The sequence below is a fragment of the Scomber japonicus genome, chromosome 5, assembly GCF_027409825.1.
Source record: "Scomber japonicus isolate fScoJap1 chromosome 5, fScoJap1.pri, whole genome shotgun sequence".
In the NCBI taxonomy this organism is placed as follows: Eukaryota; Metazoa; Chordata; class Actinopteri; order Scombriformes; family Scombridae; genus Scomber; species Scomber japonicus.
The window spans coordinates 2,859,982-2,872,322 of NC_070582.1; the positions used below are offsets into that span (position 1 = coordinate 2,859,982).

General features: G+C 45.8%; 1 protein-coding gene across 1 annotated transcript in view; it reads left to right on the forward strand.

Annotated features, from left to right (window-relative positions):
• LOC128358992 (voltage-dependent calcium channel subunit alpha-2/delta-4-like) overlaps positions 1–12,341 on the forward strand; it is a 99,716-nt gene that overhangs the window by 49,812 nt on the left and 37,563 nt on the right. The window contains exons 26-27 of the mRNA XM_053319397.1: positions 617–738; positions 2,152–2,220. Of these exons, the coding sequence (XP_053175372.1) occupies positions 617–738; positions 2,152–2,220 (191 nt within the window). The remainder of the gene's footprint in view (positions 1–616; positions 739–2,151; positions 2,221–12,341) is intronic.

Genomic DNA, 12,341 nt, shown 5'->3' on the forward strand with positions numbered 1-12,341 from the left:
GGAAAGAAAGAGAGAAGGAGGGAGGACAGACAAAAGGAAGGAAGGACAAAGGAAAAAAGGAAGGAAGGAAAGAAAGAAAATAGGAGGGAGGGAGGAAAGAAGGAGGGAGAAAGGAAAAGAGGATGGGAGGTAAGGGGGAGGAAAGAAAGAGAGAAGGAGGAAGGAAGAAAGGAAGGAAGGAAGGGAGGAAAGAAGGAACAGTCAAAACAGCTACTTCCTTCTCTAGTTCTCTCCACTTCCTGTCCAGGTGCATTTCAAAGTAAAGGTCCTGCTGTATAGCTGTACTAGTATTAAACATTACAATGGGCAATTTATGAATGAGAATAGGTGCAGATGTCAGAATATGAACAGTACTTCCTTCTCTAGTTCTTTCCAGTTCCTGTCCAGGTGTATTTCAAAGTAAAGGTCCTGCTGTAGCTGTATTAGTATTAAACATTACAATGGGCAATTTATGAATGAGAATAGATGCAGAGGCTAATTACCAGTCAGAATATGAACAGTATAGTACATGTTGAGGTTAAAAAAAGTGTAGTCTGCAGCTTTCAGTCACATTTCAGTAGTCTGGAGCTCTTTCATCACATTCACAGAGCTTCACACTTTATTTTGAACTCAACAGGAAGTTCCTGACTCCGGCCGATAAAGACAACCTGTTCACCATCGATCACTTCCCGCTGTGGTACCGGCTGGCTGTGGAAAACACTCCCGGGATCTTCTTCTACTATCCCGTCAGCGACAAAGGTCCGTCTCTGAACCCTCCTTCCTTCCTTCCTTCCTTCCTTCCTTCCTTCCTCCCTTCTTCTCCAGTTACATTATTATCATCTCTTAACCCTCGTATCGTCCTCCCGGGTCAAATTGACCCCGTCTCTCTTTTGACTGTTCCTTCTTTCTTTCCTTCATCCCTCTTTCTTTAATTTTTCCTTCCTTCTTCCCCTCCACCCTTCTTTCTTTGCTCCCTCCCCCTTCCATCCTTCCATCCTTCCATCCTTCCATACTCCTTTCCTTCCTTCCTTCCTCCCTCCTTTCTTCCCTCCCTCCCTCCTTACTCCTTTCTTTCCTTCCTTCCTTCCTTCCTTCCTCCCTTCTCTCCTAAATTCCTTCCTCTTTTCGTCCCGACTCCTTTCCTTCCTTCCTTCCTTCCTTCCTTCCTTCCTTCCTTCCTTCCTTCCATCCTTCCTTCTCCACTAAATTCCTTCCTCTTTTCATCCTTACTCCTTTACCTCCTTCCTTCCTTCCTTCCTTCCTTCCTTCCTTCTTTCCATCCTTCCTTCTCCACTAAATTCCTTCCTCTTTTTGTCCTTAATCCTTTCCTTCCTTCCTTCCTCCTTTCGTCCCTCCCTCTCTCCTTACTCCTTTCCTTCCTTCCTCCTGTCCTCCCTCCCTCCCTCCTTACTCCTTTCTTTCCTTCCTTCCTTCCTTCCTTCCTCCCTTCTCTCCTAAATTCCTTCCTCTTTTCGTCCTGACTCCTTTCCTTCCTTCCTTCCTTCCTTCCTTCCTTCCTTCCTTCCTTCCATCCTTCCTTCCTTCCATCCTTCCTTCTCCACTAAATTCCTTCCTCTTTTCATCCTTACTCCTTTACCTCCTTCCTTCCGTCCTTCCTTCCTTCCTTCCTTCCTTCCTTCCTCCCTTCTCTCCTAAATTCCTTCCTCTTTTCGTCCTTACTCCTTTCCTTCCTTCCTTCCTTCCTTCCTTCCTTCCTTCCTTCCTTCCTTCCTTCCATCCTTCCTTCTCCACTAAATTCCTTCCTCTTTTCGTCCTTAATCCTTTCCTTCCTTCCTTCCTCCCTCCTTTCCTCCCTCCCTGCCTCCTTACTCTTTTCCTTCCTTCCTCCTGTCCTCCCTCCCTCCCTCCTTACTCCTTTCTTTCCTTCCTTCCTTCCTTCCTTCCTTCCTTCCTTCCATCCTTCCTTCTCCACTAAATTCCTTCCTCTTTTCGTCCTTACTCCTTTCCTTCCTTCCTCCCTTCCTTCCTTCCTTCCTTACTCCTTTCTTTCCTTCCTTCCTTCCTTCCTTCCTTCTCCACTAAATTCCTTCCTTTTTTCATCCTTACTCCTTTCCTTCCTTCCTCCCTTCCTTCCTCCTGTCCTTCCTTGACCTGAGGACAACAGGAGAGTTAATCGGTTCATCTTTAATAAAGTTGATTCTCTCACAGCAGGCGTAAAGTTCGTTGTGGCGACGACGGCGGTGACGGTTTCATCTGAAGGGAGGACGGCCATGGCTGGGGGTGAGTCTCAATACCCTAAACTCTGACTCTTTGCTTAGGGTCTGATTTATTAACCCTTTATAGGACATTCATTGAAAGGAAGGGAGGAAGGGAGGAAGGAAGGATGGAAAGAAGGAAGGAAGGAAGGAAGGGAAGGAAGGAGGGATGAAGGAAAGGAAGGAAGGACGGAGGAAAGAAGGAAGGAAGGAAAGTAGGGGGGAAGAAGGAAAGAGAGAAGGAGGGATGGAGGAAGGGAAGAAAGAAGGAAGGAAGGAAGAAGAAAGGGGGATGGAGGAAGGAAAGAAGGAAGGGAGGAGAGAAGGAGGGAGGGAGGAAGAACAGATGGAAGGAAGGAAAGGAAAGAAGGAAGGACGGAGGAAGGAAAGAAGGAAGGGAGGAGAGAAGGAGGGAGGGAGGAAGAACAGATGGAAGGAAGGAAAGGAAGGAAGGAAGGGAGGAGAGAAAGAGGGAGGGAGGATGGACAGATGGAAGGAAGGAAAGCTGATCTACTAACGCAGCTTACTGAGGTTTGCATCTTTCAAATGTGCGTAAAGATAATACGCGGGTGTCAAACATGCGGCCCGTGGGCCAGAACCGGCCCGCTGAGGGTTGCATTCCGGTCCAGTTTCCTTCCTGTGTTCTTTTCCTTCCTTCTGTCTGTCCTTCCTTCCTTCCTTCCTTCTTTCTGCCTGTCTTTCCTTCCTTCCCTTCTTATTTTCTTCCTTCCTTCTCTCTGTCCTTCCTACCTTCCTTCTGTCCTTCCTTCTGTCTGTCCTTCCTCCCTTTCTTCCCTCCTTCCTTTTTTCTGTCTTTCCTTCCTTCCCTTCTTATTTCCTTCCTTCCTTCTTTTCTTCCTGTCTTCTCTTCCTTCCTTCCTTCCATCTGCCTTTCTTCCCTTCATTCCTTCCTTCCTACCTTCCTTCTGTCCCTCCTTCTGTCTGTCCTTCCTTCTTTTCTTCCTGTCTTCTCTTCCTTCCTTCCTTCCTTCCTTCCTTCCTTCCTTCCTACCTTTCTTTCTTTCTTTCCTTCCTTCCTTCCTTCTGTCTGTCCTTCCTCCCTTTCTTCCCTCCTTCCTTTTGTCTGTCCTTCCTTCCCTTCTTATTTCCTTCCTTCCTTCTTTTCTTCCTGTCTTCTCTTCCTTCCTTCCTTCTTTTCTTCCTGTCTTCTCTTCCTTCCTTCCATCTGTCTTTCTTTCCTTCCATCTCTGCTTCCTTCCTTCCTTCCTCCCTTCCTTCTTCCCTTCCATCTTTTTAATGGTCCTTTTTTTGTGGAAAAAGTGAATTTGCGATCATGTCAACTTCATTTTTGTGTGGCTGGATGTTTGTTTGGCAAAAATAAGAAAAATACAGTTTAGATAAATATAGAGTTTATTATTTTAGGCATGATTAACAGTCCTTGAGTTTTATTTGAGACCATTGTTCATGTGCTTTTTACAGAAAATGTGGACAAAAAATAATAAATTAAAACACACATTTGGAGGTTACATGAAATATTGACCATCTGCATTTCATAGTTTCTACTTTGCTTTGTTGGGACTGAAGTTGTTTTCTGTTTCATTGAGCTTTAGAGTTTGTTTGTGCTGGATTGGAAGCTGTTGTGGATCAAAGCTTCCTTCCTTCCTTCCTTCCTTCCTTCCTTCCTTCCTTCTTTCCTTCCTTCCTTCCTTCCTTCCTTACTTCCTTTCTTTTTTCCTTCTATCTGTCTTTCTTTCTTTCTTTCCTTCTTTCCTTCCATCTGTCCTTCCTTCCTTCCTTCCTACCTTTCTTCTTTCCTTCCATCTGTCTTTCTTTCTTTCCTTCCTTCCTTCCCTCTGTCTGTCCTTCCTTCCCTTCTTATTTCCTTCCTTCCTTATTTTCTTCCTTTCTTCCTTCCTTCCTTCCTTCCTACCTTTCTTTTTTCCTTCCATCTGTCTTTCTTTCTTTCCTTCCTTCCTTCCTTCTTTCCTTCAATCTGTCCTTCCTTCCTTCCTTCCTACCTTTCTTCTTTCCTTCCATCTGTCTTTCTTTCTTTCCTTCCTTCTTTCCTTCTTTCCTTCAATCTGTCCTTCCTTCCTTCCTTCCTACCTTTCTTCTTTCCTTTTCATCTGTCTTTCTTTCTTTCCTTCCTTCCTTCCCTCTGTCTGTCCTTCCTCCCTTTCTTCCCTCCTTCCTTTTGTCTGTCTTTCCTTCCTTCCCTTTTTCCTTCCTTCCTTCCTTTCTTCTTTCCTTCCTTCCTTCCTTCCTTCCTTCATTCATTCCTTCCTTCCTTCCTTCCTTCCTACCTTTCTTCTTTCCTTCCATCTGTCTTTCTTTCTTTCCTTCCTTCCTTCCCTCTTTCTGTCCTTCCTCCCTTTCTTCCCTCCTTCCTTTTGTCTGTCTTTCCTTCCTCCCCTTCTTATTTCCTTCCTTCCTTCTTTTCTTCCTGTCTTCTCTTCCTTCCTTCCATCTCCTCTCTTTCCTTCCATCTGTCCTTCCTCTTAACTGTTTCATTGAGCTTTAGAGTTTGTTTGTGCTGGATTGGAAGCTGTTGTAAGTCAAAGCTTGTCCACTAGGTGGCGGTACAGCTCTAGTATTGGTTTGAATGCAGTTTACCTCAGTGATGAAGCTTAAAGCAGCATTTCCCTGACTGCAGTAGGACTCATATAACTTAGAGTATCTGTTATTTGGATGGGATTCAACAGGGCATCAACCTGACAGAGGAACAAAGACTTAACTCTCAAAGTGGGAATATTAAAGGTGACATAAAAAACACAAGTAACTGATAAAGAGGAAATACATTTTGTGCAGCAAACACCAGGAGAAGTGTCATTTTTTCCCACAGATTCACAGACATTTTTGTACTTTTTGGAGCTTGTGCTTGTTTGGGGCTCAGATACAAAGACAGACGGCTTAAACGAAAACGTTGACTCATATTTCTACAGAAGACAGAAAAAAGAGACATTAAATGAAGGGAAGTCAAGGTGCAGAAGTGCCAAACAGCAGCTTCACAGGAGTTTAAAAGCTGGCTGAGAGATGCAGCGCAGGGAATAACAATTCACAGAGCATCCATACATTAAAAGAAGTGCTGCAGCATTGGACTTTCACTGAATTAAGTCCGGTCTATTAGATGTACAATCAGCCCCCGCCCAAAGATTTTATGCTCAATCGCAGAGCTGCGGGGTTTCTCCAGACCTTCTTTCATCACTGATGAGAGTGGAGGAGCAGAAGCAGCCAGAATGCTCTGAAAGCATCGAAAAATCAGTAAACAGCGGTGGGTCAGAAGCTGCTGATTCGATACCCGTGGACAATGCCGCAGGCCTCTTTAGGCGGCGTCTCTTCCGGTGAAGTCAGGGATGACATTTGCCCGTCTTCCAGATCAGTGTCGCCTCCGGACTCGGCCATCAGAGGCTGGCCACGGTTCTTCATCTCCCTTTGATATCGTGCCATCAGCGTGGCGTAGACGCAGCCGTAAGTCGCCGCAACCACCATCATGACGCAAACCGTGCCGCAAACTACGCCCGCAACGATTTGCGTGCCGTGTGCCCGGCGGACGCTGACGGGTCGGTAGCGCTGGCGAACACATTCCTCGTTGCTGATGACGCGGCCCGGGCGGGCAGGGAGGCCGGGTGGCGTAACCTGATGAGCCCTCCTTGGTCGGACTCTGCAGGCAGTAGTTGAACATCTCTGCTGGTACGCTGCGGATGTCCCTGCCCTTCAGATCCCCCGGGAGGCTGCACTGCATCGCATCTACCTGCCCATCTATAAAACAGAGAGGGGAGGGAGAGGGGAAACAATAAAAGAGAGGGTGGGAAAAAAAGAACAGAGAGGGTGAAGATAAAGCAGAGGATACGAGGAACAAAAGACACAGGGAAGAAAAGAGGAGGATTGAGAGAAATGGAGGTCATTATATTCTTAGATATCTGAGCTCAGCATACATCCATCCTGCAGAGCGGAGATTAATTGCCTCGATTAGGCGGCTTTTGAAGTACAGACTGCAAATACAAAGTGATTTGCTCTGGTACGATATTACACTGTAAGCCGGCTGCCAAAACTATCAACTTCAGACTATTTGAGATGTGAAGAGGCAGGCTCACAGCCCCGCTCACCCCTGTAAATCAACCACTCCATCCAGTGCTTGAAGTCCCTCAGCTTGCAGTCGCACTCCCAGGGGTTTCCCGCCAGCTGGAGCTGCTGTAGACCCACCAGGGGCTCGAAGGTGACTCTCTCCAAAGCTGCAAGCTGGTTGCTGGCCAGGGACAGCCAGGCGAGTCTCTGAAGCCCATCCAGCAGGCCCGTAGGCAACCACAGGAGGCCATTGGAGGACAGGTCGAGCCCTCGTAGCCGCCAAAGCCCCTTGAAAACCTCCTTGGTCAGGCTGGTGTTTCCTTGACTTGTGTTAAAGCCCTGGGTGGCCTCTGTGCTATTATTGGGATCAGAGAGGATCAAGCGCACCCCGAGGTAGTTAGTGGAGAGGTTAAGCCAGAGCAGACCACTCAGACCTGAGAAAGCGCCGGGCTGCAAGGTGGAAAAGTGATTCTGGGAAAGATCGAGGATCTCCAGGCTGCTGAGATTGGACAGCTCCGTCATGCCCAGTGAGGAGAGGTTGTTTTGGGGTAGGCGGAGGATCAGAGAGTCCTGGTCCAACAGCGGTAGGACTGGTGTCAGAGAGAGGAGGCCGACAGCAGAGCAGTCAGTGGTGTTACCGTAGCAGGTGCAGGCACCGGGACAGCCGTGGACCGAGCCCAGCAGTCCCAGTAGAACCAGCACCAGACTGGACAGAGCTGCACAGACTGGAACACATAAGAAACATTTAACAAGCATTTAATTTGCATACTTAAAACTCTTTCAAAACTAAGTACCTCCTTTGTTTTTAATGCTGCACTCAAACCTGCTTCCTTCTGTTACCTGAATTTGGCTTTTAATTGGAGTCTGGAGACTACTTCTTTATTCAGACAGTTCATTTCTGTTCAATTAAAAACTCTAGTGTTTGGACTTCCTGAGATTTTTCTGCAGATTAAATTGAACTTTGAGAGAATGAAGTCACGACAAACACTGCAGCACCAAATGGAAAATGGAAATTAGGAAGAAAAACAAGTTACTGTCTGCTTCTTTAACACCCGTTGGGACCATTGAAGCACATAAGAATATTTTAGTCTACAGATGGAATAATGATCTATTTCTGTCTCTCTGTGAGAAAAGGCTGTACAGCATCAGTTAAATTTCCATAGTGGGAATGTGACGAAGCGTCTGTCCAGACTCACCCAGACTCTCCAGGTGGTTTCGTCCATACTGGTCCAGGTTCTTCATGTCTGTCACATCAACACTACTGCAGCTTCAGGCTGGCATCTGGCTGTCCTCGCTCCTCTCTGCCACTTCACACCAACGTCCAGCTGTGGAGAGCGTCCTGGAAAACAGAAAAGACAGAAAGAAAGGAGAAGATGTTGATTTAGTGGAAAAACGCCAATGGTTGTGGAATTATTTGTCCTGACTGTCTCTGTGTTTCTTAACATAGAAATGCATGAGTCTTCTGATGAGTGCAGCAGTAATATAGGTTTATATTTATATGGTAAACAGCTCCAAATATTAGAGTACCAAGGATGGATTATAAGAGTTGGATATTGGACCAAATATGGCGCCCATTCAGTCCTGCAAGAATCACTCAGCTGGCGAGTACGGCAAGATGTTTGCTTCCATATAATGCAGCCCACTGAATATGTGCAGTAGTGTTTTCCCACTCGGCCCACAGACTTTACATTGTGATGACAGCTTTTAAAAATCACTACAAATATAAAACCAATCATAATTGACCTTTTCTGCTGTTTGAGATGTCCTATCAACGCTTCCAACTAATTTTTGGCTGCAATACCGCAAGTGACCACCGGGAGAAATTGGCTTATAGTCTGTGTTGCAGCGCCTTAAATAGCTTATAATATCCATGAGCAATATTCATCAGCCTCAGTAGCAGTTTCTTCAGGAAATAACCCAAAACCCCACCAATACTGGATTTTCGAGATTGAAAATTCGAACACTTTATTGTCCTACGCTCAGATCAACAGGTTACACTATGTGATTAAATTCTTCTGCAAACATTTACCTCATTATTTGACACTTGGGCCACATTTTAATATGAGCATCCGTTATTATAACATATAAATATAAGGAAAAGTATGCACCTTTTTGAGTTTCCTTACAACTCCATGATGATATACAGTACATATCGTCTACTGTAAGTGTATCACAAGCTTCAGGAGTAAAAATCAAAGGAGAGTAATGTAATTAAATCCACTCAAAGGATGGATGTGTTATATCGGGATAGATATCGTTATCAGGATATTAAATGACGTATATCAGGATATGAGATTTTGGTCATATCGCCCAGTCCTATGGTGATTCAACCAGCAGAGCACCAACTGTCAGTCACCTAATGGTCTATGGAAAGCGATAAAATGAACTGGAGTTTCAGTCTGAATCCTGGGATGATTAAAAAAAATAACTCGTCCCACTTCACTGCTCTTACTGTAAAACTGATAATCCTTTGTGAGCTTTGTTTAGATTCACTTTGCTCTCTTTCAGCTCCGTGTGCCGTTCACTTTCACTCATCTCGTTTGGTTGGTAGGAGACGAGAGATTTACTCGTTTTTTCCCTCCGTTGCTTTTTCCTACTTTCCAGCTGGTCCTGGGATTCAGACTGCAGATTTTCTCATCACAAGCCTGTTTCTCCAAAAAACCTCTCAGCCACCACAAAGAGTGCAACGCGCAATATGCAAGATTAACTGAAGCGTAGAGTATGGACAGATTAAAAAAAAAAAAAAGAAAAAAAGAAAAAACACCCAACAGCTTAGACTCTAGCAGAGCTGATCTACAGTATATTAGCATTACAGGCCTGAGTTGAGCTGTAACACACATCATTTCTCTTGTCCTCAATCCTTTTTTTTTTATTCTTTCTGGCTCAGAGAGAACACACAAGGAGCTTCATGATGAAGTCAAATAATCCTCTGTGTTTTTCATCCGGCAACACAAACACCGGAGAAGAAGTCAATGCCAACTTCTGTCCTCTTTAACGCCCACGCGCCGCAGATACAGCGCAGCATCAGCATCAGCATTGTTTCACTCGTACAATCAAAAAGAAATGTTGTTATTGTTTGGATGATTTAGTTCCCTTTTCTCCATCTTCTCTTTTATATGTGGAAGCTTTTTGGGCGCTCGGTTATACAAGCAGGGACAGAAGGGAGGGAGGAGGAGGAGGAGGGGGGGGGGGGGACGGGAGGGGTTGGAGTGTGCACAAGAGATAAAGCCACAAGAGGGGAAAAAAAGAAAAGTGCCGTCACTCCATCATCCGTTTGAAGCTGCTTATAAAAGAGCGAGAGAAAACGCTGCCTCAAGGTCCTCCTTTTGTTGCAGGTGTTTCTTTTGTTAAGTTGGCACAAAGATGCCAGTCACTCTGCTGCAGAGTGCGTGAGAGAGGAGGAGGAGGAGGAGGAGGAGGAGGAGGAGGAGGAGGAGGAGGAAGAGGAGGAGGAAAGTGCCTTCAGGCCACGACTGACATTACAAAAAAACTAGAGAAATTGCAATGCAGGTAGAGGAAGGGTGTCAAACATGCGGCCCGTGGGCCAGAACCGGCCTGCCGAGGGATCCGATCCGGCCCACTTTCTTTCCTGTCTGTTTTCCTTCCTTCCCTTCCTTCCTTCCTTCCTTTCTTCAGTCCTTCCTCCCTTTCTTTCTTTCTTTCTTTCTTTCTTTCTTTCTTTCTTTCTTTCTTTCTTTTTGTATTCTTTCCTTCCTTCCTCCATTTCTTCCTTCCTTCCATATGTCCTTCCTTCTGTCCTTCCTTCCTTCTTTTCCTTCCTTCCTCCCTTTCTTCCTTCCTTCCATCTGTCCTTCCTTCTGTCCTTCCTCCCTCCCTTTCTTCCTTTCTTTTTTCCTTCATTCTTACTATCTTTCCTTTGTGTCTTCTTTTCCTTCCATCTGTCCTTTCCTTCTGTCCTTCCTGTCTTTCTTTTTTCCTTCTTTCCTTCCTGTCTTATTTTCCTTCCTTCCTCCCTTCCTTCCTTCCTTTCTTCGGTCCTTCCTCCCTCCCTTTCTTCCTGTCTTTTTTCCTTTGTTCCTTCCATCTTTCCTTTGTGTCTTCTTTTCCTTCCCTTCTTCCTTCCTTCCTTCCTTCCCTCCATCTTTTTAATGATCCGGCCCACATGAGATCAAACTGGTCTGTATGTGACCCTTGAATGAAAATGAGTTTGACACCTCTGAGGTAGAGGATGGAGGGATGGAGGGATGGAGGGATGGAGGAAGACACTAGGAGGACTTATGGAAGGAGGGAGACTAGTTTTACATCATCAAAAGTGCAAACTATGATGTTCACAAGAAAATCCTCTTTTTGAGTAGACAGCGCTAAGTGCTCTTGTGGTCCTCAGGGTGTCTGGAGGTTTAGACTACTCTCACCACGCTGTTGGTTGTTTGCTTTAAAAGCTTAAAAGCCGTCAAGTTTTTTAGTGATGTCACCTTTTTTTTTTTTTTGGAGTTGTGTGAATTATGATTATTAGGAAAGAAGGAAGGGAGGAAAGAGAGGAAGGAAAGAAAGAGAGAAGGAGGGAGGGAGGGAGGGAGGACAGACAGAAGGAAGGAAGGAAAGTAGGAAAGAGGGAGGAAAGTAGGAGGGAGGGAGAAAGAAAGGAAGGAAAAGAGGGAGGAAGGAAGGAAGGAAGGATGGATGGATGGAAGGGAGGAAGAAGGAAGGAAAGGAGGGAGGAAGGAAGAAAGGAAGGAAAGGAGGGAGGAGGGAAGGAAAGAAGGACAGAAGGAAGGAAGAAATTGGGATGGAGGAAGGAAAGAAGGAAGGGAGGAAGGAAGGAAGGAAAGTAGGAAAGAGGGAGGAAAGTAGGAGGGAGGGAGAAAGAAAGGAAGGAAAAGAGGGAGGAAGGAAGGAAGGATGGATGGATGGATGGAAGGGAGGAAGAAGGAAGGAAAGGTAGGAGGAAGGAAGGAAGGAAGGAAAGGAGGGAGGAGGGAAGGAAAGAAGGACAGAAGGAAGGAAGAAATTGGGATGGAGGAAGGAAAGAAGGAAGGAAAGAAGGAAGGAAGGAAGGAAAGTAGGAAAGAGGGAGGAAAGTAGGAGGGAGGGAGAAAGAAAGGAAGGAAAAGAGGGAGGAAGGAAGGAAGGATGGATGGATGGATGGAAGGGAGGAAGAAGGAAGGAAAGGTAGGAGGAAGGAAGGAAGGAAGGAAAGGAGGGAGGAGGGAAGGAAAGAAGGACAGAAGGAAGGAAGAAATTGGGATGGAGGAAGGAAAGAAGGAAGGAAGGAAGGAAAGTAGGAAAGAGGGAGGAAAGTAGGAGGGAGGGAGAAAGAAAGGAAGGAAAAGAGGGAGGAAGGAAGGAAGGAAGGATGATGGATGGATGGAAGGGAGGAAGAAGGAAAGAAAGGTAGGAGGAAGAAAGGAAGGAAAGGAGGGAAGGAAAGAAGGACAGAAGGAAGGAAGAAATTGGGATGGAGGAAGGAAAGAAGGAAGGGAGGAAACAGAGGAAGGAAGAAAAGTAGGAGGGAGGGAGGACAGATGGTGCCTCAGGGTCTCAAATTGTGTGCCTCCTTACTCCTTTCCTTCCTTCCTCCCTTCCTTCTCTCCTTCCTTCCTCCCTCCCTCCCTCCTTACTCCTTTCCTCCCTCCCTTACTCCTTTCCTTCCTTCCTTCCTCCCTTCCTTCATTCCTCCTCACCTTCCTTCATCCTTTCCTCCCTCCTTCCTTCCTTCCTTCCTTCTTTCCTCCCTCCTTACTCCTTTCCTTCCTTCCTCCCTTCCTTCTCTCCTTACTTCCTTCCACCCTCCCTCCTTCCTTCCTTCCTGCCTTCCTTCCTTCTTTCCTCCCTTCCTTGACCTGAGGACAACAGGAGGGTTAAATAGCTGTTTTATATTCGTATACATTCGTCTGTGTCAAATTGGCATCCTGACAGAATCGGTTTGGTTCAGGATCGGGTTGGTGTGATTGGTTGATTTGGGCGTCCTTACCAGGCGGGGAGTTCCTGTCCTCTGAAAAGAAGCCAACCAGGAAGTAACTTAGAACTGCATTTTATCAAAAGGCCACCAGGGGGCGACCGTCTCTATACAAGTCAATGGAGAATTCACCAACTTCTCACTTGATTTCTAACCTCAGTAAACGTTTTCAAAATGTGTTTATGGTCTCAATCGCTAGTTTA